At 41.1% G+C, this 27,951-nt stretch overlaps 1 protein-coding gene across 3 annotated transcripts in view; it reads left to right on the forward strand.

The window, feature by feature from the left end:
• Window positions 1-27,951, forward strand: part of LOC127433065 (netrin receptor UNC5C-like) — a 260,166-nt gene that overhangs the window by 139,633 nt on the left and 92,582 nt on the right. For all 3 annotated transcript variants that reach the window (XM_051684703.1, XM_051684704.1, XM_051684705.1), the window contains exons 3-4: window positions 7,128-7,271; window positions 23,675-23,778. In XM_051684703.1, coding sequence (XP_051540663.1) covers window positions 7,128-7,271; window positions 23,675-23,778 — 248 coding nt within the window. The remainder of the gene's footprint in view (window positions 1-7,127; window positions 7,272-23,674; window positions 23,779-27,951) is intronic.

Here is a 27,951-nt window from a genome sequence, read left to right on the forward strand (position 1 = left end):
TTTCCAGAATGATTTGTGTGGCTCGTTGAACATTTCTCGTCAGTTTCCTGGTGAAATGAACACTAGAGGTGCTAAAACAGCAATGACTTTTCACTTTCACACAAATCACAAGTAAAACGGCAAATATCAGATCATAAACACTTGTCGCCCTGTTCCTCACACAATCTTATTGCATATTAACACTTTATTGTAGCACATGACTTGTAAGGCGATACATTAGCTCAGCTGATAGAGCGTTGCACTTGTGATGTAAAGTGGCATGTGTCCTAAAGAGCATGTGTGTCGACACATGAGCTGGAAGTGTCACATAAGCATCAGCACATGGTTGCTTCAGCAATTTTGTTTTTTATTTGCTTTTATGACACTGTCTGTTAGGTTTAAGGTTTAGGGAAGGGAGACAGGTTTTGTTGATTTAAAGCATTATCCGTAACCTAATCAGTTTGGGAGAAGATTTAACTCTCTTTTAGTGCCACACAGTGGACATCCTCGGAACTGCCGCGATGTGTAATGAACCATGTGATGTCATTTGGCAAAAATATCACCACTGTTGTATAATTTTAATGAGATCAGGATAAGGAGACTTGAAGGTGGACTTTCTTGACTTGAACCAGTAAGCAACCACCCACAACACCCTAGCAACCACTCACAACACCCTAGCACCCATCTACAAAACTCTAGCGACCACTCACAACACCCTAGCGACCATTCACAACACCCTAGAGACCACTTTTGACCACTCACAACACCCTAGCGACCACTCACAACACCCTAGCGACCACTCACGACACGCTAACGACCACTCTCAAAATCCTCGCAACCACCTGCGACCACCCACAACACCCTAGTGACCACTCACCTCACTCACAACTCTCTAGCAACAACCCACAACACACTAGCGACCACTCGCAACACCCTAGCAACCACCTGCGACCACCCACAACACCCTAGTGACAACCCACAAGACCCTAGAGACCACTTGTGACCACACAAACACCCTAGCGACCACCTACAATACCCTATTGATGACTCACAACACCCTCACGACCACTCATAACACCCTAGCGACCACCCACGACACCCTAACGACCACTCACAAAATCCTCGCAACCACCTGCGACTACCCACAACACCCTAGTGACCACTTGCCTCCCTCACAACTCTCTAGCAACCACCCACAACACACTAGCGACCACTCGCAACACCCTAGCAACCATCTGCGACCACCCACAACACCCTAGTGGCAACCCACAACACCCTGGCGACCACTCACAAGACCCTAGAGACCACTTGTGACCACCCAAACACCCTAGCGACCACCTACAACACCCTATTGATCACTCACAACACCCTCACGACCAGTCATAACACCCTAGCGACCACCCACAACACTCTAACGACCACTCACCTCCCTCACAACTCTCTAGCAACCACCCACAACACACTAGCGACCACCTGCGACCACTCACAACATCCTAGAGACCACCCACAACACACTAGCACCCATTTACAAAACCCTAGCAACCACCTACAACATCCTATTGATCACTCACAACACCCTCACGACCACTCATAACACTCTAGCGACCACCCACGACACTCTAACGACCACTCACAAAATCCTCTCAACCACCTGCGACCACCCACAACACCCTAGCGACCACTCACCTCCCTCACAACTCTCTAGCAACCACCCACAACACACTAGCAACCACCTGCGACCACCCACAACATCCTAGAGACCACCCACAACACACTAGCACCCATTTACAAAACCCTAGCAACCACCCACAACACCCTAGCATTTTGGCCTTGATCTTTGCACATTCAAGCACCACTTACATTTTCTTCAATACAATACAGACACTTTCATTGTTTTACATTTTCTTTTTTAAATCTCTTTTTCTGCTTTGTATCACTGTAGGTGAAAAGTCCTTGTTTCACATGAATCACAAGCTTTAATTATTGATGCTCTTATCGGCTCATAAACAAGGTCAGTTGTGTTTCGGTCAGTGAGCAGTGTTCGGTCAGGACTGACACAGGATGATGTTAGTGACGCTGGCTCTCAAAGTCTTGACTCTTGATCAGCCAAATCTACTACACACTAAACAAGTGTTCTGGCTCAATTAGGTTATCTCTCTTTCTCTCACTCTCTCTCATCATGTGATCGTTTTCAGGCCAGTCTTTGATGTGTCGTTCTCTTTTGTGTCATCTGTAGTGACATTGTGAGCGTGTGAAATGAGAATTTGAGAGTAGTTGAATGAATACTGGATGATTGCAGCCTCGGGAATAATTCACATACAGATGAGAGCTGTATTTCCAATAAAGCTGTTCTGCATCGTAGTTTCAAATATAATGTAATTTTGATATAATGTGGAGTTGAAGTCTTTGTTGACTTTGGATGACAGAAAGTCTGTGTGAGAGATTTGAGCATGTGAGCTAACTATATTCAGAGCACTAAAAATGTCATTTCACTGCCAACACTAGATTCCTAATCCAAGTAAGCGGGAAAATAACTCTTCCAGGCTCTTGTGTTGGGCAGAGAATACAAGCGTGTTTGTCAGAGTCTGCATTGGGGGGCTTCAAACCAACAATCTTCCATTTACCAAATCTAAACTAACAACAATTACACCACAGCACCCAGTATGAACACCTGAATGAAAATGTCTCTGTGTTGTGTCTCGGTTTTAATTCTATTGACCTGTTTCAGTGACGTCACTTTTCTCCGCAGCCGCCATATTTGTGACCATCAGTGGAAGGAAACAATGGTGGTGAATGGAAAACACCTGAGAAACGATGGAGAAAAACATCAAAAATGGCTTTTGGTCCTTGCCCAGTCCTAGGAAAAGTTCATACAGGTCTGAAGACAGCACAAATATTGCCAAATTGAACTTTCGTGGACATTTAAAGTTATTTTATCTACAATTCATCCACGGACGCCGGCGAGTCTGATGTGTGACTGGCGAGTACACACGCCCACTGGTACATCACCATAAACATCTCTCATTCAGACGTTACCAATGTGTTTTGTGGTCTTATTTTAGTCATAATATTAAAAAATATCTGTGATGATCCCGTCTGTATGAATGTAAGAGCTTCTTTACAACACAGAAGACTGCCAAGCTCCCATTGCCCCCGTCAACAAACTGATCATTAAACGGGCAGATCAATGCCCTGAACTGATTTATTATTATCTAGGAACACTTTGGGAGGAATTTTAACTCATGTGAAATTTGAAATGGCTGTGGATGGAGCAACAAGCAATTAGTATGTAGTAGAAACTGGAGGAGAGAAGAGAAGCCCACATTTGCATAGAGGATTATTGTGGCTTTATGACTGAGGCTGGAGCTGTTGGCTACACAACCCAATCACAACATGTGCCCGGAAACGACCTTTGGGGCTCGTCACACACACACACACACACACACACACATACACACACATACTGCGAGGACTCATTCCAGTCTCGGTGAAAGCACGACAGCTGCATGAACATCTCCTCTTACACGTTTATCCAGAGAGAATGATATTTAATGTCTGTGATTTTATTAGCGAATCAGACACTCCGATCTCTGAGTGAACACTCTATCCCTGCAATAAATGATGAAATATATGACTGCAGGGGTAAAATATGAAGACATCAGCCATAACGCGCTGTTTCCAAGAGGCATCTCCACACATATCTAGGCTGAAGGGTGCTGCCTCGGGCATGTTCATTTGTTAAGTGTTCAGCGTCCACATGAACAATAATCACAAAACTTTAGCAAACAGGATTTTGGGGCGGCTGTGACGTTCCAGATGCAGCTACAAAGACTCAAACTGCTCCATCATACTGGCAGTCCATCTGCAGCAAACACAGATATACAATCACTCACACACGCGTCTCATTTCTCACTTTGCTTCTGGTTTGGAGGGCTGCGGCGCTGTATACTGTGATGTGATCATGATCAGATTGTGTCGCTGTATGTGGTAATGTGTGACAGATGAACGGCACAGTAAATCACACCCTCATACAATGATCTCTATACCACACTTTCATTTCTCTCTGTGGATTTCAGCCCTTATAGAGCATATATGAGCATCATTTTGTGCGTGTGCACAAACAAATACATTTTGCCAACAGTTTTCTACCAATATATGACAGGAAGAGATGAAAGAAACAAGGACGTAAAGAGGAAAAGAAACAAGGAATTAAGCAAAGTAAAGAAGGAAAGAAACAAAGCAAAGAGGGACAGACGAGGAAGTAAAGAGGAAAATAAATAAAATGGGAAAGAAACGAGGACGAAGGAGGGAAAGAAACAAAGTAAAGAGGAAAATAACATGTGTGGGCGGGTGTGTGTGTGTGGGGGGGGTGTGTGTGTTTGTGTGTGTGGGTGGGTGTTTGTGTGTGGGTGTGGGCGGGTGGGCATGTGTGGTGTGGTGTGTGTGTGTGTGTGTGTGTGTGTGTGTGTGTGTGTGGGTGGGCATGCGTGGTGTATGTGTATGTGCGCAGGCGTGCGTGTTGTGTGTGGGTGGGCGGGCGGGCATGCGTGGTGTGTGTAAGCGGGCGTACGTGGTGTATGTGTGTGGGCAGGTGTGTGTGGGTGGGTGGGCAGGCGTGGTGTGTGTGTGTGTGTGTGCGTGTGTGTGTGTGGCAGGCGTGCGTGTTGTTTGTGTGTGTGGGGGGCGGGCGTGCATGTGTGTGTGTGTGTGTGTGTGTGTGTGTGTCTTTAAATTGTTTTCCAATGGCTCATACAATCAGAATTTTGAGCCAGTACCTTCAGCGATCTGTTTTGTAAGGAAGAAATAAATACTCCAGAATAGGGGGTCTGGCTATCTCAGCGAGTATTGATGCTGACTATCACCCCTGTAGTCATGAGTTCGAATCCAGGGTGTGCTGAGTGACTCCAGCCAGGTCTCCTAAGCAACCAAATTGGCCCGGTTGCTAGGGAGGGTAGAGTCACATGGGGTAACCTCCTCGTGGTTGTGATTAGTGGTTGTCGCTCTCAATGGGGCGTGTGGTAAGTTGTGTGTGGATCATGGAGAGTAGCATGAGCCTCCACATGCTGTGAGTCTCCGCGGTGTCATGCACAACGAGTCACATGATAAGATGCGCGGATTGACGGTCTCAGAAGCGGAGGCAACTGAGACTTGTCCTCCGCCACTCGGATTGAGGCGAGTAACCGCGCCACCACGAGGACCTAATAAGTAGTGGGAATTGGGCATTCCAAATTAGGAGAAAAGGGGATAAAAAAATAAAAATACTCCAGAATAATTAATTTTACACCTGGGGCTGTGCATTAATTTTCAGTAATTCAACTGTCTGGAGTTGGGCTGTCACAATTATGTAATTTGGCTGACGATTAATTGTCAAACAAATAATTGTGATTAATTGTCTAAATTGTCATATTTCTTAAGGTGCATGTGTCCTTCATACTAGAGATCGACCGATAATCAGATTTCCGATATTCAAGCATTTTTCTTTAATCGGATATTGTTTTGTAATATCGTACCAACCGGTTATTGGCGGCATTTATCTGAAATGGCACGCAAGACGGCCGTTGCAGCAGTGCGTTTGAGAGGAAGCAATGCTGGGGGTTGTCCACAGGTTAAGTATTATATAAAGTTATTATATAAAAAAATATGGTATGTGATTATTATTGTAAAATAAAACTTTTGCACATTTTTCTCTGTTGAATATTTTCTCTGCAAAATAAAGATGAAATAAAAAATGTATTTAATAAAAAATAATTTGGTTCTGCATATCATTTATCGGATATGTAAACATACAAATAACCGGTATTATATCGGGTTAAAAAAAAAACATATCGGTCGATCTCTACTTCATATACCTTAAGAAGTCATTTTTACCTTTTAACTTCAAATATATAAATCAAATAATAAAATAGGCAAATATGATCTTTTAAGGCTTTATAAAAAATGATGAATGACATGAGAAATAATGTTTTAAATTTCAAAATATTTCTATATATGTTAAATATGTCTTTTTTTTGGGGGTCAACTTTAATTTTGGTCAATTTTACATTTACACTAGCTTTTGGAACTCATAAATATATTACATTTTTTTGTAAACAAATATAGTAAAAATATAATTATTACATTATATGCAATAGTAAAATATTTCTGTCCTAATTTCTTCACTTTCACACGTTATTTTAATGCTTTTTGATTAAACCCACAAGCCCTTATTTCTCATAAAAAACCTTTGAGATTTAATTTATTTTATCACTCCACAGAAATAGAGTAAGCGTGCATCTCCTCCGTGTCACTGCGTGTCAATAACACAGTGTATATGAACCGGATATGACCAGGAACATTTTCCATCACACAACTGTTAAATTAAAGTGAAACCGGAGTACTTTGCGTACACTATCAAAGTTGATGTTTGTTTATATTTTCGTGCGAGCGTATCAGAGCACTTGAAGCGCTTCACATGATCATCCGGACAGGAGCTGCTCTGATTGACATCCGCGGTGCGGCTCAGTGACGCTCTGAGTTCAACTGAATGGCACACATGCCCCATGCATGGCATTTATACTGTATATGTGCTTAAAATTCCCTTGTTTGGGGATTAACATGTGATTGGAATTTAAAGTGCACAATAATTGTGGTTTGATCAATTAACCGCGATCAGACGATTATTTAATAATCGCAACAGGCCTAGTCTGGAGTCAGTTAATTAAACTAATACTACAATTACCACATGTTCATGTCTATGATACTATCTCGAGACATTTTCCAGTTTTGGTCCCTAAATGCTCTTTTGTGTAGAACTACTTCCTTATGCCAATGATTAGTAGTATCTTGTGCCCAAACTGGCATTACTAGTTCAGACAGAACGTGGTGAAGTTATATGAAACTGTAATACAGTCAAGACACCTGCAACTACTTCATAGCAGTGCGGTTATGGAAAATTACTCCGTGGAACATCTGTCAACCAGTCAGAATGTAGAATTCAATAATGCTGTGGTATAAATTAAGTTATATTACTGCCTGAGGTTACATGTGTAGTTTAACTACACAGCATTAAGCTGTCATGTGACTGCGATCATAAAGTATACATTGCATAATTGACTGATAATATTTGTCTTTCTCTCTCTCTCTCTATCTATCTGTTTGTGTGTCTGTAGGTTTGGTGGTTCGTGAGGCGAGTATCGAGATCACCCGTCAGCAGGTGGAGGAGCTTTTTGGTTTGGAGGATTTCTGGTGCCAGTGTGTTGCCTGGAGCTCGGCCGGAACCACCAAGAGCCGCAAGGCCCACGTCCGCATCGCCTGTGAGTGCACGCAAACACACACACACACACACACACACACACACACACACACACAAAATACACTGGCATAAAGGGAACTGTACCATTCAAAAATGTAAAAAGCCCAGAGCATTGATTCAGTAGATATAAAACTACTGAAATATCAACACAAACATCTCTCACAGAATGAGCATGTTCACATTGACTGGAATATTTCCTCTGGCGCTTACATTCTTGTGGTTCTTTTCCCGATTTGGTGTTGTTAACCAAAGCTCAATGCTATAATCTCACCAGTCACAATGCTGGTTGCCTATATACAGCCGCTGAGCTCATGCTTTCCAACTATTCATCTGGCATCCTTCATCAAACCAAACTCCTAAATAGTTTATGTCTGAGTGCAGAATTCAAGCTAATGTCCCGATTCTCAAATTCCATGTTGGCTCAAACCCGTCTGTACAGCCATACACATCCATCTTGAGTGATATATTGATGTGAACATATGAAACTTTCTGCTTGTCACCTTGCAATGAAACCCTGAGAAACATGTTTATTCTAAAACGTCTTACAGTAGGAGAAATAAAAGCACATTTGAGTCTATTGTTGCCTTATAATATGAGTATAGAAATGTTATCTACTGTGTGAAATTAGTCCGTCACACTAAATAAGTAGAAAAGGAGCTAATGTTATCTGGTTGTTCCTCAACGTGTCTTGAGTCCTCTGGCATAAAGCATCACAGGTTTGCTGCAGGTGAAGATTATATGCATGTATCTGCTGTTAAGGAATTAATCACAAACACAACACTGGCTTCTATTATCAAGAAATGGAAATGGCATTAGGAGCCGTGTAATAACGGCATCTACACACTTGAGTTTTCATGCTGTGAATTCATTGATTTGTGACAGATGTTTTAATCAGTAACACTCGAGTGATAAATGAGCAGCGTTTTGTTGTTGTGAATCGTGATCAATGGAACCGCCATGTAGTTGTGGAGCTGTAAAAGTCCCAGTGATTGATGGTATTAATCGTGCACATTATTTGTGAGAATGCAGCGTTGGGCACTTCCTGTCTGAGTTATGAGGGGACGAGCTTCGATCTGGACACACACAACAGTAATTTACCTGAACACAGACCACTCAACGAGACATTTAAGAGATCCAGACTAGACTGACAGTGATTGAGAGAGAGAGCACTAATGGAAAATTAGATACTATCTTACATTGCAAGACGCTCGACTTGACATTTGTTCAGCAACGGATATATCAGCTGTGATTTATTTAATTACATTTTTTTTTTACCACTTTGAGTCATTATTTCATTGGACTACCAAAAGTAAAAAAAAAAAAAAAAAAAATAAATACATTTTAAATTAAAACTGCTAAATAATGGATTATTTTTCCGAGATTATAATTAGACGGCACTCAAATTATGAATAATAATAAAATTACTCAATGGACGTGTACAAGCCAGCGTTCTGAGACCATTTAGAAACGCATTAATACCGATTTGTTTACACCTCTTATCCACACTAGGACATAGTGTTTTCATTAGTGTTTTTCGCCACCAAAAACTGGAGCTTTTTTTTTAAAAATGCTGTCCATTACCGCATGCTTTGGAAAACAGTGAGATCAGGAAACTGAATAAAGACTTTTCAGACGAAAACGGATTACTGTGGATTTGGCCAATCAAGATGGCGTGCATGGACATGTGACCTAGGAGTTAAAAAATAAAAGTCAGTTTTTCTGAAAATTAAAAATGGTGGAAAATCCAGTCAGATGGAAATTGAAACCATGGTATGAATTAGACTCGGCATGAGCTAAGGAATCGGAGGACAAAATCATTTTGTTTCTAGGCCTTATGGTTCAAAAGTTATGAGCATAAACATGTTCAAATTTGAACAGTTGGTGGCGCTAGAGGGTTTCAGTTAGAAATCCAGAAGTTTGAGTCAGTAATAGTTCAGGGTGTCTTCTGTCAGTGTGCCAAATTTCAGCATTTTCTCCCAAAGGGTTCTATGGGCTGCCATAGACTCTCATCCAGAAAAAGAAAAAGCAGAATAATAAGAAAACTAACAGATACAACTAGGTGTCAACGCACCTCCAGTACTTGGGCCCTAATAAAAACAAACTAATTAAAGCTGCAAGCAGCAATGCGGATTCCTCCTCAAAACTGCAAATTATGTAAAAATTGACATGGTAGAGACATGTACTTCACACACGTACACAACATTTCATTAATTTGTTATTAAACATTGCAAGAGTCTTCATATGATGTCATCTTGAAGCCTGTTAGGTTGGAAAAAACATTAGTCAATATGGCATTTGACTTTTTGGACATGGATATTGAGACAATATGGACATTTACATAAATGTGCACCTTTCAGCCACTTTGTACTGTCTTCATTTTTAATAAGTAACAAATTGAAAGACATGTATCCTACACATACATACCGAGCTTCAAGTCAATTGGAGCTATGGTTCAGGAGGAGTAGATTTTTGTAGTTTTGGACAAATTTGTATTGTACAGGAAAATCCATCATGGCGGACTTTATGGGTTCTAGAGGCTTTTTTGTTCCTCATGATGAGAAATAAGGCATATATACCAGGTTTCAGACATTTTGGACTTATGGGGTGGAAATGGCATCACTTTGAAAATGGACAAATTGGGGTGTGGCCTGTAGCGCCACCTATAGGCTCACATGGGCCATTTTTGGTGTGGTAGTTACTCGTGGCCTGTAGTATCAATGTGCCAAATTTTACCAAGGAGATCTTGAGTTATTGGGCAATTCAGAGCTACAGGATTTATAATAATATGAATACTAACAAAAACAATAGGTTTCCTCATACCGGAGGAATCCTAATAATAGTATGCAGTGTATTAGGGCTTTACGATTATGACAAATTGGGGCGTGGCCCGTAGTGCCACCTATAGGCTCACGTGAGCCATTTTTGGTGTGGTAGTTACTCGTGGCCTGTAGTATCAATGTGCCAAATTTTACCAAGGAGATCTTGAGTTATTGGGCAATTTAGGGCTACAGGATTAATAATAATATGAATACTAACAAAAACAATAGGTTTCCTCATACCGGAGGAATCCTAATAATAGTAAGCAGTGTATTAGGGCTTTACGATTATGACAGATATCATTATTATTGTTCATTTCCCTTGATATTGTAATTGCGATTTAATTTAGATTAATAGAATTTAAACTTAAATTCGTATTTTGTCTGGTGCATCTGCATGCCATATTTGTCATATCGACTACAAATCCAAAACATGTGGAGAACTGTGTTCCTGAATAATTTGAGTGCTGTTTTATACATGGGAAATTATGATTAATTGTGCAGCCCTCCATAGCATATACTGTGCAGTTAGAAGTATGCTAATAATCCAGTCTGAACATCCAGCCACTGGATGGAATATCACTATATCCCACAGTGCTCAAGAATGATGCATGATATCAGCTGTCGTTTTTAAAATCTCTTTTTTTTTTTTTTTTTTTGACTGCTATGAAATCGGACATTTTTACACAAAATTGAAATAAAAATGCAAAATAATCTTTTTTTTTATTTCTGAGATAACTGCACACAATTTGTGAGGTCATTTGACAGCTCTGTAGCATACTACTATTGTGGCTTATTTATTGCATACTGTCTTGCAAGTAAAATTATTCATGTTATATAAACCACAGTGATTCAGTGTTCAGCAAGCTTCATTTTAGCAGCAGCAGCAGCAGCAGCAGCAGCAGGAGGATTGAATCATTTGAGAGGTGAGACAGACAGGAGAGTTAAAGTATGTAAATGACCCTTAATTCACTAACTTGTGTAATTTAGCACAAGTAGCCAAACGCAGCCACTTAACGTAATTATTCTCGCATGTGTCCACGTGTGCGGCCGCCACCGCCGGGCAGAGGAGAATCATGGGATTTCAGCTCCACTCACTGTGCTTCTAAACGCAATCTAGACGCTGATGTTCCAGAGGTTGTGTGCTGTTCCTCTGACGACATTTGGGCAGAACTTGGGCAATTTCCCCCCCAAAGCTTTCCTGTAATAAAACCATTAGATCCATTTTCTTGTCCAAAGCCAACAGGAGTCATTTTGTTGTGTATATTTCACACAACTCGAGCATTGCATTTTAATTTCAGAGCACAGTTTTACACAGACACAGATTTTGTGAAGAAAATGTAAGCAAAAAAGGTGTCTGGGTGAGCAAAACTTGATGGTACGGTGTTGTGGGTGGTTGCCAGGGCGTTGCTATGGGGTTGCTAAGGTGTTGCTAAGTGTGGTTGCTTGGGTGCCCACCCTCAAGTCTCTATGGTATTCTGGTCTCTATGACTCGGGTCCCTCCTTCAATATAAGTCTATGGGATTCTTAAAGGAATATTCCGGGTTCAGTGCATGTTAATCTCAATCGACAGCATTTGTGCCATAATGTTGATTCGCACACAAATGTATTTCGACTCATTCCTCCTTTTCTTTAATAAAAGCACAAATGTGTGTTCCAGTGAGACACTTACAATGGAAGTCAATGGGGTCAATCTGTAAACATTAAAATACTCACTGTTTCAAAAGTATAGACATAAAACATAAACAATATGTGTGTTAACATGATTTTACTGTGATGAAATCACTTACTAAACCGCATCTGTGTGAAGTTATAGACAATTTTACAATGTAGTTGCCATGACGTTGTAACGGCCCAAACTTTACAGCTGAAATAATACATGAGTTTTAACAGAAGAATTAATGTAAGTGCTTTTATAAAATTATAAGCGTCACATTTCTGTCTCCAAAAATTGGCCCCATTGACTTCCATTGTTAGTGTCTCACTGGAACCTCGATTTTTGCTTTATTTTAAAGAAAAGGAGGGACGAGTCAAAATACATTTTTTGGTAATCAACATTATGCCACAAATACTGTTGTTTGATCTTAATATGTATTGAACTAATAATACAGCCGTGTTGATGCTTTACGGCTGCTGTTTGATTGTTCTATTGTTTTCGTCTTTCGTCTTTTATCTTTATTTTTCCCCTCATAAAGTCGAGCATCTTTCCTCTTCTGAAACGTAAAACTTTTTCAGCATTTTCTCTGGATATTCCTGAAAGTACTGCATCTGAAAGGGCCATGAAACATCTATCGTCTCCACCTTGCATTACTTTATAATAGCCAGAGAGGTTTTGCACCACTACATATCACAAATGGCATTGTAATACATTTGGCCCATTAGAGGCAGTAATAAATCCAATGTGTGTGTGTTTGCTCATTTCCACAATGTCGAGCTTCTACCTTACATTATTCACCACTCAGGGTTTTTGGCCCTGGAACGGCACAAAATATGGATTGCGTTCTGTCGAGAACCCCAAAGTGCTTTAAATTGGGGCGCCAGCAGCACACTTCAACCGCTGTTAATGTGACAAACCCGAGTAACGGATACAGCAGGAGCCAGTAATCGCATACTAGAATTATACTAGAATAAGTACAGAATAGAAGCTTGATTTGGCCCACTTGAAATTGGAAACTATTCAGAAGAGGGAGACAGATTGGACCAGAACGTATTCATTGGGTGGCACGCCAAAACGAGTCGGTACGTGGACATGCGAAATTGATTGCAGTATGCACTAAAAAACCTGCAGTTTGCACAGCTAAAGGGGGTGAAAATCAAGTATGTGAATCTCTTACTCCCCTCAGAATGGAACAGAACTGGCAGGCGCTCTGTTGGATTTTTAATCAACTTTGTTTCAAACATACAAGCAATTAATTGTACCCAACTGGAGGCGGGCACTGGTGAGATGCAGGCGCCTCCGGGGAGGGGCTTTAATGGAATGAAAACGTTGTAATTGGATTGAGTTTTTAAAACTACCAAACCCTGAGCCCTGTGGTGACTGACTCGTGCTTTAAACAGCGACTCACTCGCAGTTATTACTGTAATGACCTCTGAACACATCTGGGCATGGACGGGTTTGATGTGTGTGTTACTATAAATCTGTTTTGCATTTATTGATTTACCATTCACACATTTAGGGTTACAGTAGGTGATGCAGCTAAAATTGTATCTCATTATTTTTCAGTCTTGTGATGATTTTCAATATATATCTTGTATGTATTTGCCCTGAAAATTACTTGAAACATTTTAATCTACCCAGCATGCATATAACGTTCCCCTAACATTAGCAAAAGGTTCCTGATGTTCTAGGAATGTTTCTTTTAGGTTTTATTTTTTTTTAAGCCATACACTATTGTTCACAACACGTTGCAGGGAGTTTTTTGTGTTCCAACCTGTTAAGAACTGATACAGAACGTTCTCTTATGGTCATTTTAAGGTTCTATTTTTTTTTTTTTATTCACATTTTTCGTTATTTTTCATTAGAGATAACGTTAGGGGGACGCTACGGGAATGTTAGGGCAACATTCTATTTCCGTAAAAAAATGAAGTTCCTGGCAAACCAAAATAGAACGTTAGAATCTCCATTCTGGGAACCAAAAAATTGTTAGCTGGGTGCACAATTAAAATGTCTATATGATAGTTTCTCTGATTGGGAATAAAATATTTTAAGTATGAAGAAATGCTAAAATGGCGAGTTTTTCATGCTTTTTTCATTAAATAAACACAAGGAATAATAGTATTCAATCATTTTCACAGTATTCGTTCTGTTCACATTTACTTTATTGCATCAGGTATCCTGAAATAATATTTTTTTACAGCATTTATCAATGCAGGTAATTATTATTTTATCAAAATACTGTTGCTCATTGTTTGTTAGTTCATATTGCGTTAACTAATGTTAACATATGCAACCTTTATTGTTGAACATGTATTAGTATGTGTAAAAATTCACAAAATTGAACAATACTTTTACAGTAAATGTTAATTTTGGTTCATGTTAAGTATAATAATAAGTATATATGTATAAGTATAATGCATTACAGTCATTGTAAATATATAGTGTAAACATTCAATATACTGTATCACCCATCCTGTTTGTGACGCTGTTTGAGCTAATACTTGCATGAAGGGTGTTTTATGTGTTTTTATGTGTGTGTGGTGTGCATGGTGTGTGCGCATGCGTGCGTGGTTTGCGTGAGTGTGCGTGTGCATGCATGTGTGTGCGTGTGAGCTGACTGGTCTGGTCAGTTGATGCCAGTGTAGTTTATCATCACAGATGTGGTTGTGGAGGGGGATTGTGGTTTTGTCATGAGGAAACGGTTTCCTCATAAAAACCTCCTTTCAGTCTTTAGGGTTGTTTGATGTGATGTGACAGTATTTACAGTTGATCTTTCAGTGTCTTTTGATCAATCGTTAAATGTAATTATGGATAAAAAGAATGTTGCTTTCCTCCTAACAGTGCTTCATATGAATAGTGTGTGTGTGTGTGTGTGTGTGTCCTCTTGGCATTCTCTCTCTCTCTCTGACCTTGGCGTGTGTTGTGTATCTGGACACCCACAGGGCAACTTCCTGTCTCTGTGTCAGACAGTGGCAAACCCGCAAACTTCAGTGCTCGGCTCCGCCCCCTCACTGGCGCAATGATCCGTCAAAACACAGTGCTCTCTGTCTGTCTCTCTCTCTCTCTCCAGTGTGGGCAGACAGATTCTTCTCTTCAATCCTTCTTTAGTACGAGTGACTCAAAAAAGCTGAGCTACAGCTCATCATCAGTGTCATTTGAACACGAGACAATCTTAAACCCGTCTGCTGACTGACCTGAGATCAGACTTCAATCATGAAGACATTCTGCCCAGTGAAATTCTAAAACAGGATATTTTTTCCTTGAACCGTGATGTTTTTTTGTATACCGAATGCTGCTTTTGAAGTCCGCGCTTGAACCGGAGAGATTTATGCTAAATGATAAACTATTTCATAAATCATTTTAATATCACTAAATGTACATACCAGCCCTGTGTGTAAAAAAAAAAAAAAAAAAAAAAAAAAAGCAGTGTTCATGTTATTACCACCTCCTCTCTTCTAACGTCCTCCTCCACCCCAGGAGAACACAATATACATCTAATGAACCTGCGGGCTGCTGGAGCGAGACACTCTCCACACCTCCAGCGCTCGCCTTTTTCATCCAGTGTGGGAACGCACAGAATTATTGGATTTTTATTAGAGCGGCACGTGAAATCTCTCCATCTCTCCTGTTCTCCGTGGACCTCTGTGGAGGAATGCTGATGGAGAGATGGAGATGGAGAGGACCCGAAGGAGCTTGTGGAGCTCGACTCATCCATCTCTGTCAGCAGATGGTCTGATGATGAAACGGCTGCGATTCAAACCGCCTTCTTTCTGACTGGCAGCTCGATCAGCCACTCTGTCAGTTCTGCTGCTCCGCCCTTCCTTTGGCTCAAATGATGAGCTTCCTATCGGATCGGGTGCCACTTGTTTGGCATCACAGACATGACAGAATGATCTAGATTTACTGCTGCATACAGAGTCAGAGTGGGATGAACTTGGTCAAAAGTGAAGCATCATGACTGTGTCTCAATTTAGCCTACCTAGAAAGTGCTTTTAGTGATCATAGATGAGATTAGATGTTCATATGAAACACCTTTGTGGGATGTTGATGCATTTGGAATATTTTCAAAGAATTTTTGGTGAACATAGGCTGGTTTGGATTGCACATTTAAAGCATTTTTTTGTAATTTTATGCACATTTGGAGCATTTGTTCAAAACATTTTTGGGGACGTTAACATGTTTGCAACATAAGTTTGGAGCATTTATCGTGATTATAAATTTGTCAGTTCTGAAGCCAAAATTGCAAACATCAATAATTACCAAAAAAACACTCCAAATAGAGATAACCACCTTTTTTTCTGAACGCGTTCCATGATTCGACTGCTTGAATTTCCGGTCTTCAGTGTTTTCACTTGCAGGAAAACTGTAGATATAACTTAAAATAATCATAAATATAATATAATATAAACAGTGTTTCCCACAGGATTTTGTGAGACTATGGTGGATGGACTTTAGGGGGGTCCGGGGAGCATGCTCCCCCTAAGAAATTTTTGTACATTTGGAAGTTAAATGCATCAATCTGGTGCACTTTGAGAACAAAATTAAGAGCCTAGATCTATGAAGAACTTTGTGCTCTTGTAAACAATTTTGTGCTCTAGTAGTAATTCAATCATAAACACATTGCTTGTAAAGATATGAATGGCGATTGAAAAGTCACACCCACAAAGCATAAACGAGACGGAGTTTAACGCAGTTCACAAATGGTCAAAACACAAAATCGACTAGAGCATACATTTGAGCCAGGGCTCGACATTAAGCATTGTCATGTGTGTGTCCTCCGGACAAATATATTGGTCATTCACTTCGAATAAAAAAGTTACTTTTCTGGAGAGAAAAAAAGGACTTTTAAGTTACATGCTCAAGTAACATTAGCAATCACATTTACTCAAAAAATACCAGATCATACCAATTGTACATACAGTGCATAGTGAATAAGCATTTTAACTTTCTGAAAAACGTAGGGAGCTGACTTGCTACCTTGCTGCCAAATCAGTTAATGGCTTAACTAACAGCTGTTTTGAATGAATGGTACTCTTAAGGAAACTGGTCTCCCAACAGTTTGAAAAGCACCTTATTTTCATCCTACCTCCGTATACAGCCTGCGGAGGCAGCATTGTCCTGGTTTCGGACGCAGCCTTGAAGTTGCACTCACGCACTCACACACGCACAATCTCCTGCCAGTTTAAACAGCCTGGATCGCCTGCTTGGATTGTCCCGGAGTGACAGTCATGATTTGTAAATGAAAGGAACTTTTGATCTTGTAGTTTTTGATTCTGGTTGATAGAATACACGCTTCAGAGGAAGATATTAGATGAGCACTCGGTGGGAAGAAAATGCTGGATTTTTGTGAGGTTCATGAATTACATCTGTTTTAATGAGATATGTGCATATTTGCAGACAGTGTATAATACAAGTTTTATTGATATTTGCCTTTTATCATTAGAAAATAAAGTTAAAGGTGACAGGGAACTGTTGAGGAGAGACTGTTAGAATACGTGCTTCAGAGAAAGATTTATGAGCTCTCTGCAGGATGCTGGATCTGCTGAAGTTGTGTGAGGTTGGTTTATTACATCTATTTTAATGAGATGTGTGCATATTTGCAGACAGTATATGATATTAGTTTATATATATTTGCCTTTTTATCATTAGACAAGACAGTTAACAGTTACAGGGTACTGTTGAGGAGAGAGAGGAAGAATTAAACAGGCGAGCACTTTAACATTATGAGCTCAAACGCGTCTGCCGCAGCTCTGATATGCAGACCGTTTAAATGACACTGTGTTACACACCGGTCTATTATTGTAGTAACACACGATGGTATGTAACAACAAAATGAACCATGTCTGGTCGTTCACATGTCTCAGTCGCTTCACATGCAAGCAGGTGATTTTCGGCGCCCTTAAGAAAAAAATCGGCCAAACGGGAAAATGTATCGGTTAATGCCGATAATTAAAAAAAAAAAAGTCAGAATGTCGTCCGATTTATCGGCCTTGGCGATATATCGGTCAACCACTAATAATAACACTAACTAATATGTTAATTATCGAAGAATGGTTTCAAGTTCATAAGTAATTATTCAAGACTAGTAAACAGTCAGTAATTAAATAACAATTAAAAAAAGCAATAAATAGAAATAGACTGACTGGGAGTAAGCGATGCATTGCCGAAGCAACGGCACAAAACACAATGCTAGACATCATTTATTTTTTTCTCCCAATTTGGAATGCCCAATTCCCACTACTTAGTAGGTCCTCGTGGTGGCGCGGTTACTCACCTCAATCCGGGTGGCGGAGGACATGTCTCAGTTGCCTCCGCTTCTGAGATCGTCAATCCACGCATCTTATCACGTGACATGTTGTGCATGACACCGCGGAGACTCACAGCATGCGGAGGCTCATGCTACTCTCCACGATCCACACACAACTTACCACACGCCCCATTGAGAGCGAGAACCACTAATCACGACCACGAGGAGGTTACCCCATGTGACTCTACCCTCCCTAGCAACCTGGTGAATTTGGTTGCTTAGGAGACCTGGCTGGAGTCACTCAGCACACCCTGGATTCGAACTCACGACTCGAGGGGTGATAGTCAGTGTCAATACTCGCTGAGCTACCCAGGACCCCATGCATTATGAAACTGTGGCGGGACAAATTAGACAGTGGTGGGCTACATAATTAATGGGAAACACTGATAAATATAATAACTCATGCCAGAGAACACATCCATTCAGTTTTATTTCACTCCATTCAGTTTCTCACAAATGCACTCTGTAATGCACAATTGCATGCAACAAAATGCACAACAAAATGTTTTGTAAGCTCACAATACAATCCAAAAATAAACAGAGGTCATGTTTTATCTGTGGTTACCTGTAAATGCACATAGAAATGCGAGCCATTTGCAATTGAACTATTATAAATATGTATGAATTCACTTTTGCATTTGAAATAACTTTAAATGTTATTCTGTGATGCTGATTGACATAAGTGAGGGGTTCGATTAGTTAACATACAAAGAATGAACGATGTTTTTTAATAACGATCTATCACGTCTGTTTCAAATGAGCCCCAGTTCGCCTCCCAATAAATCGATAAAACTGCTTATTGCACACAAGCATTTCAAATGTGTCATTATTGATTAAGAGCACACCACTCTGTCAGTTTTGCAATGGAAAGCATGCGGCTCATTTCATATTCACGACCAACGCATCTGACTGGATGAGAAAGCACGCGTCTCCGAATAATATCGAGAGAAACCAATGACACGTGTGCTCAGTGTAAATCTAAAACGTATGTCACATCCATGTTGATTTCAAACCAGAAAGATGAAAGTACTCTGTAGTACCGCATACTTTGGAAAACAATGGTGTGACGGAAATGAAACTGAGTTAGTGTAGATGTGGCCTAGTAAGGCAAATCACTAGGCTTCGAGACGCAGCCCATGTGAAGCATCATTATAAGAGGAAACATTGCAGCTTTACTCAATCAGCATAGACCAAATGTGTATCTGTGTGTATAATGCTGCTATCAGTTGCAGAGAAATGAATCGGTACCCATTTGTCATCATGACACTGTTTTCTCATCGTAGGGAGATACAGTAAATAACACTGACGGCAGATAAGCAGAGAATATTGCGTGGAAATTCTGCAAGTCGCATCCAAATGCTGAATGAAGCAGAAACCTTGAGATATAACTTGGAAAAACACAGCTAGATCCGTAAGTCTGGTGCTGTTTAATTGTTTGTGTAAAGTCAACACTGAAGAGAATAATCACATTAATATGCAGAGTGAAGCAAAAACTCATTATACCATCCGTGAAGATACCGGCCATCAGCATGTACTGACACACGGTCTTCGCACCCGCGCCATACTTTATTCATGCTGGAGGTCAAATATGTACCCAAGGCAGCAGAAGGCAAAGCGAGCTGAATGAAATAAATACATCTGTATTCCAGCAGGTATCACTGGAGTCACTGAAGAAGCTGAGAGCATATTTCTGAGGGTCAGTGAGGAAAGATGGACTAGACTGTAAAGTGTTACAACATTACAACCCATAATGTCAGAGAGAATGATCAACATCTAATGACACGGCTTTAGAAAGAGCATTGTTAAATAATATTTGATCATTCAGGGCTCAACGCTAAGGATTTTTTCTACTGGCCCAGTCGGGCCAGTGCTTCAGATTTTTACTGGCCCTGCTAAAATTTTCACTGGCCCCAACACAAAAATGACAAATAGCTGTTTTTACCATCATGGCTTTAAAAAATATGTCCGAAGATATATATTTTTTTACATATCTTATGTTTTTAATACAATGCCCCCCAGGGGCCCGGGTAGCTCAGCGAGTTAAGATGCTAGTTCGAATCGAGGGCGTGCTGAGTGACTCCAGCCAGCCAAATTGGCCCGGTTGCTAGGGAGGGGAGAGTCACATGGGGTAACCTCCTCGTGGTCGGTGAGTTGTACCTGGATGCCATGGAGAATAGCGTGAAGCCTCCACACGCACTATGTCTCCGTGGTAACGCGCTCAACAAGCCACGTGTTAAGATGCGTGGATTGACGGTCTCAGACGTGGAGGCAACTGAGATTCGTCCTCCGCCACCCAGATTGAGGCGAGTCACTACGCCACCACGAGGACTTAGAGCGCATTGGGAATTGGCCATTCCAAATTGGGTAGAAAAAGGAGAGAAAAAAATAAAAAATACAATGTCCCCCAAAATTATAATTTGCAAGATATGATTTATGCCTTATGTAATCCCATATATGCGCTTTACAGATATAAATTCATAAATACATCATATAAACTTCGGCCGTCCTGCCATTTACACGTGTTTTTAAGACAAGAGTTCTGTGGAGGAGATTATGGGTTTTCGGTCACCCGTTTAGTCATGCTGTCATGCAGCTTTTGTCCATGTGTAGTGTTTTCACAAGAAGGATCAAAGATTATTCACTGAGTTAAAGATTTGGATGGAGAGAGATGGTGATGATGAGACATATGCACGGAGAGACATGGATTTTCAGTCCTATAGAAAGAAACTGTTGATTTCTTGTGTTGCAATGTGTGGATTACTGCTTTTCACCAACATGTAAAAACGAAAAAATGTGGGGATTTTGTGCACTGTGAACACGGAATGTGCAGGGATACTTAAAATGTTGCACAAGACGTTAAATCCCACTACGAAATTCATTAAGTGGGTTTTTTACCTGCTATTTTCTACACATTGGTAATAGCTGCTGCTAGACACTTGAAAAGAGCGAGGACAGTGCTAGGAGAGTGTGCTCTGTGTCTGTACGGTCTTGTGCGTGCACACAACTGTGCATTTGCGCGTCCAGAATATTATGCATTTGTGTGTCTTTGCTAGATAAATATACTCGCGCTCACTCCTCGGTTAGAAGACTTCGTTCGCTCCATGTAATTTTTGTGCTCTCTCACTTGTTGTTTGCTTGCACTACCGTTATAAATGCAGCACTGGCCCGATCGGGCAAGTGACAGTTCTAGCAACTGGCCCGAATCTCTCTCACACTGGCCCCGGGTCATCGGGCAGTCCTTATTGTCGAGCCCTGTCATTTACTGTATATCATACAGTACGTGAACATACACAATTACAAACAATCCACAGCTGGCTTCCAAGTATACATGACACAATTCGTATTCCAATATTTGAACAAACAACGTCAAATACATGGAGTTAGACAATGCAGAGACTAGTTATGGTCCGATGAACATGTATACATGCTGGACAAAACTGTGCTACAATCACGTTATCTAGACATTGTAAAAAGACATGTTCCGATGCAAATTATAAATAGGATGATAGTTTAGTAGTAGCACAAGTACAATGCAGTACCACATAAAAACAAACATCTGCAAGCCTCAACATCTAAGAGCATATGTTTACAAACCTTATTCACACTAGCGCCATCTTTTTTTCTTCTTTCTTTTCCTTCTCAATTTGGCATGCCCAATGCGTTCTATGTCCTCGTGGTGGTGTAGTGACTCACCTCAATCCGGGTGGCGGAGGACAAATCTCAGTTGCCTCCGAGTCTGAGACTGTCAATCTGTGCATCTTATCATGTGGCTTGTTGAGTGCGTTACTGCAGAGACCTAGTGCGTGTAGAGCCTTCACACTATTCTCCGCAGCATCCACGCACAACTCACTATGCGCCCCACTGAGAGCGAGAACCACTAATCGTGACCACGAGGAAGTTACCCCATGTGACTCTACCCTCCCTAGCAACCGGGCCAATTGGTTGCTGAGGTAGCCTGACTGGAGTCACTCAGCACACCTTGAATTCGAACCCAGGCCCCCGCCATCTTTGATTTTTTCATAGGAATGACAACGAGGCTGTGAGGGATAGAGATGGATGTTCTGCAGTTTAAAGTGTTTTTGGATCATTCAGTGGACAAAACATTGATAAAATATCTGTCCAAGAACATTCAGTATACAAAGAACTCCAGAAAACATGAGTTGTGGAAGATCAGATGTGATCTAGGAGCTATATACAGCTTTATACCGTTCGTACCATTGAAGAGATGGTATGTCAATCCCTCACAGCCTCATTGTCATTCATATTAAAAAAGATGGCGCTAGCATGAATAAGGTCCCCACCTATGTTGTACGGGTTGGGAGACGGGAGAGCAATGCGCGGCGGGACTTCAGTGCCTTCGGGGCAGGTTTCAGTCTCTGGGCTTTCCGTCAACACTCTGACCACTGCCCATATATGTATATATATACACTGGCGGCCAAAAGTTTGGAATAATGTTCAGATTTTAGTCTTATGGAAAGAAATTGGTACTTTTATTCACCAGAGTGGCATTCAACTGATCACAATGTATAGTCAGGACATTAATAACATGAAAAATTACTATTACAATTTGAAAAAAAAAATTTCTGAACTTCTTAAACTACTTGAACTGATCTGAGAGCACCGCCATGTCACCGGTTTGTTCTGAATCACACACATCTGTCTTTAAATCACAGCCATTTGTGGATTAATAATCACATATGACCAACTCGTCATTTTGATGTTGTTTTGATTAATTGTGCAGCCCTGAAGGACCGTGAAATTAGTCTACTGATGCACTCTTTATGAAACTTAAAAAGAAAGCGCATTCAAATCATCGCGATATTCACGATATTGGTCAATTTTACATCGTCAGCAAAATGATCTCGATTATATTGTTAATTTTCGATATATCGCCCAGCCCTAAAACACAGTTGGTTTTCCTCAAGTGGAGGAAGAATTGATTTAAGTGCTTTTATAAAATTATAAGCTTCACATTTCTGCCTCCAAAAATGTATCCCATTGACTTCCATTGTAAGTGCCTCACTGGAACACAGATTTGTGCCTTTTTTTTTTTTTTTTTTTTAAAAAGAGGGATGATTTATTACTGCCGATCAATATTATGCCACAAATGCTGTTGATCGAGCTTAACTTTATTGAACCCGGAATATTCCTTTAATGCAATTCGTTTTTACTGTTGTGTTGAAAATGGTAGTGAGAATTGTGAAATTTCACAAACTGTGTTGACGCATCTTCGCCTTATGTAGCAGCGTAAATCTAGCAAAGTTTGTTTTCAGATTTTTGTGTAATGCAAGTTTATAACATTTTACTTTGTATTACATTACCCTGCGAAAAAATTAAACATTGGCATCTTTTTTCTCTTCTGTCAAAATCCATCCCTATTTTTTTCCTCTTTAGGAATGCCATGGAATCATCAAAGTGGCTTTTTACTTTTGCTGTTATAGCAAATGAAAACGCAAAAATAATATTTGCAATGATCTCCAATTCACCGCTTTTCCACATTACAATGCCAGATATGTAAAGAGTCCATTGGCATGAACAACTGAATGTTTGGCATTGTTCAGCAAGTGCTCAGTCAAGTGTAATCATGTGATGTGCTAAAATATACATGTATGTTTCCTTTGTAGATCTCAGGAAAACGTTTGACCAGGAGCCACTGGGAAAGGAAGTTTCTCTGGAACAGGAAGTGCTGCTCCAGTGCCGCCCACCTGAAGGAATACCTGCCGCTGAGGTACAGACTGATCCGTCTACACACCGCACACATGCTGGGCAGCACCGCAGCACTCTCCGCTGATTCGTTTTATATTGAATTAGAGATTATCGTTTGTTACTCAGCAACTGATGTGCAGATAACACAATCACTCGAGTGAAATGTCAGTCTTTGTTCACAAACATTTACCTCTGTGGCCACCTGTTAATTCCTATTTAGCTACACAGGACGTATTGATTCCCACATCGATTGTTGCCGGAGTGTGCTGTCAGACAAACTCGTCCAAACAACAGCAGAAAGTTTTGGCTAAACAGGATTAATAGATGGTGGCGCTAAAGGATTTGCTCTCAAAGTGTTCGTCTTGACAAGAAAGAAATTAGGCTGCAGCAAATCCTCAAGTGAATCATCCTACGAGCAGACTTAAACGACTAATGGACAGATTTTCAAGGAGTGTGTTTTTCTTGCCCTTTTAATCATCTAAACGTGTGTTTTGATGACCAGGTTAACTAGTGTCTGTCTTTAGCTCGCTCCCTCCATCGAACACTCTGGATGAGGTTGGTTGATTGAGGGGCGTGGCCATACTGTATATAAATAATGACCCCTGTTGAATCCGTGGATGTTTGAGGAGAATTTAATGTTATGTTATGTTACGTTTACTTGTGTTCATGTTGTCAAGAAGGAACAAAAAAGGCTTTTATTGGACTTATTGCTCACTCACAGGTGTTCTTGGAATATTTTGGAGAAGTTTGCACATTTGGTCGCGTGCAGATAAGCCGTTTCTTTCAAGCGTTGCTGGTGCTTTTTTCAAATACAAGTCTGGATATTTGCTGAAGGCCGTTCTGTCATCAAACACTTCTGAAAGATCGCTGAACGATCATTAGGCTTTTTGTGGCTGCAGGGAAACTTGTTTATTTCCTGTTTGGATGGAAAAAATCAACACAAGCCAGGAAAATTAAACTGGCTACTGTATGTGAGGAATAATGCACAGTCAGCTGGTCATTATCGCAAAATAAACCCTGACAGGGTGATCCGGACCCTGAACACCAAGCTACATGCACATGTCTACTTACCAAATACATAAATAAATAGGCATGAAATATTGATTTAAAGGAACAGTTCACTCAAAAATGAATATTCTGTCATGGTTTACCCTCATGTTGTTTCAAACCTGCATGAGTTTCTGTCTCAGTCACCATTTACTTTCATTGCATCTTTTTTCCCCCATATAATGGAAGTGAATGGTAAATGAGGCTGTCATTCTGCTTAACATCTCCTTTCGTGTTCCACGGAAGAAAGTCATACAGGTTTGGAACAACATGAGGGTGAGAAAGTCCCTTTAAGTTGGGAATATTTTTATAGCTCATTGTAAGGGGGTTCAGTGGAAAGGAGGAGGCGAGAACCGGCTTGACAACTTAAATAATAATTTTACAACTAAACAACTAAAACACACAACCAAAAACACACAGTACAGCTGTCTGCAATTCTCTCTCTCTCGAACTGTCGTCCCCGGCTGCCTTTATCCCTCGCGCGCCCCATCAGGCTGATTGGGGACCGGGTGTGTCTCATTCCAGCCCGGCCCCGCCCTCCTCGGCTCTACACTCCTCCCGGCGTTGCCTCAGACCGGGGAGCCCCCGGCATGACTTACATCCCCCCCCACCCTTCCTCTCCGGGAGGGGGGGGCGTGCCTTATGCCCCGACTGCCGGCGGGTCCTCCCCACCTTCCTCGACCTGGGAGGAAACAGGAGGGGAAAAAACAACAACAACAACACAAAATGGCGAGGGAAAGGCCAACACGGAGCGACAGAGAGAGAGAGAGAGGAGAGAGAGAAAAAGAAACTCACCGGTTCTCTGATGCGCCGTCGCGTGGTCCTCGATCACTACTCCACCCTCTCTGGCGGACTGCAGCCGCTCCTCCCCGGGCGGACCGGAGTCAGACCTCCGACCCCCAGCGGACAGAACGCCCCTCCGCGTTCCCGGCGTCCCGTGGGGACTCTCCTCCGCCCCTGGCAGCGGCCCTACCACTCCAGGCAGTCGGGGAGTCGCTTCCCTCCTCCCCCCGCGGACGGCGGTCTTCTCTCGACCCCTCTGCATTCCCGGGGGACGGCAGGGCACTCCTCCACCCCCGGCAGCGGCTCCCTGGCTCCAGGCGGTCGGGGAGTCCCGTCCCCACTCGCCTCGCGGACGGCGGCCGTTCCCCGCGTCCGGGTGGTCGGGCTACTCCGTCCCCCGTCGGACGGCAGCGGCGCTCCCCTGGGTGGACGGCAGTTTCGAGGACCCTGTGACGGGAATCCCTCCTCCTTCACGTGTTTCGGCACCAGTGTAAGGGGGTTCAGTGGAAAGGAGGAGGCGAGAACCGGCTTGACAACTTAAATAATAATTTAATGAACAACTAAAACACACAACCAAAAACACACAGTACAGCTGTCTGCAATTCTCTCTCTCTCGAACTGTCGTCCCCAGCTGCCTTTATCCCTCGCGCGCCCCATCAGGCTGATTGGGGACCAGGTGTGTCTCGTTCCAGCCCGGCCCCGCCCTCCTCGGCTCTACACTCATTAGAGGTTGACCGATAGTGGATTTTGCCGATACCGATATCTAAGGTGGTTGGAAATGCCGATAACCGATGATTTGGCTGATATTTTATTTATTTTTTTTATATAGAATGTTAAAACAAATATGCACATACAAAGAGTCCAAAATGAATAAAATCCCAGATATAGTTTATAGTTTAACCAAAATCCCAAACATAACCAAAGAAGAATTAAGATTTGGTGCATACTGCTGGACTTTTAAATAAAAATATGAAACACACCAGGGACTCTTATTTTGAAATTACGGAAAAACCATCGGCATAGATTTTTTTTCAGATAACCGTGAGCTCCAAAATGCAACTACCGGCACCGATTAATCGATATTTCGTTCTATCTATACTCATTATTCACAAAGATAAATATGCAGAATGCTGATTGACCAATCAGAATGAAGCATTCCACAGACCATGTACATTGTTGGGTGTAATCTTATTACAGAGTAATTAATTAGTGTAACATAATTAGCTTTTAGTCAAAGTAGTGCAATTTTATTTTATTTTAAATTCTTTCTTCAGATCACATTTACTGACATTCAGTCAAATTAATTAATTTTAAGTTCATGTAAAATAATATTTAAAAAAAAGTAATTTGCTTGGGTTACACATTACTAAAATAATTATTTTAATGCATTTTTTTGCATTATAAGAACTTTCAAAACATTTTGTATTAACGAGTGGAAAAACAAACATTTCTGTGAAGTTTGTTTTTTTTTCAGAAAGGAATGTAATTAGTAAATTGGTTGTTTTATGAAGTAATCAGTTGTCAGATTAATATGTTAATTTTAGTGGATCACTTTGAGTAACTAGCACAAAACTGGCTGTGTAATAATTCATTTTTATCAGCTCGATTGAAATAAAATAAAAGCTGTATGTATGACCGTATAGTGACTCACCTAAGCAAACCTGAGCTCTATTCTGAGAAACGAAAGAGCGTTCCGGTGAGACCAGAGCGAGTTCTCCGGGGGGGGGGGTTGATTGGAGCTCGTCTGAGAGATCAGCGGGAGCTCGAGAGAGTGTTTCCTTTGATTCAGCTCTGAAAGGACTCGCGCTTGACCTGGAAATGGTGCGTTCAGTGACCAGAACTCTGACGCCTTTTATTGGAGGTGAAACTGCTGACAGAACTAACGGCTGTCATCAGAAGAGAGCCGTTTCCCTCCAATTCCACAAACCAGAGGAACAGTTTCTTCTTTTGAAAGAGTTAGGACCTGTATCACCACACAACAACACTCTTCGGCGGCAGAAAGACAGTTTGTCTTACATTTAAAAGTCATTTGTGCTGGGTGAAATGTACTCACAGATGGCACCAGCTTACTTTAAGTTGGCATACTATGTTGGCGTTAATTTTTTTTTTTTTTTTTTGGTTATGTGTTTGCAGCATTATGTCTTTCCAAAACATAACTAGAGCTGTGTTCATGCAATCATTTGTCTTTTTTTCCTTTTATACATTCAGTGTGCTGCGCTGTGGGATGTGGCAAAAATCTGCGAAACATTTCTGTTTCTAAAACTTGATAAAGCGATAATGCTCTTTAATTACCAGACCCAAAATGTTATATCTTTTAAGTTATACGGCTTAATTTCCTTAAACTTTAGCAAGGGTATAGCAGATA

The sequence above is a fragment of the Myxocyprinus asiaticus genome, chromosome 42 (genome assembly GCF_019703515.2).
Source record: "Myxocyprinus asiaticus isolate MX2 ecotype Aquarium Trade chromosome 42, UBuf_Myxa_2, whole genome shotgun sequence".
Classification (NCBI taxonomy): Eukaryota; Metazoa; Chordata; class Actinopteri; order Cypriniformes; family Catostomidae; genus Myxocyprinus; species Myxocyprinus asiaticus.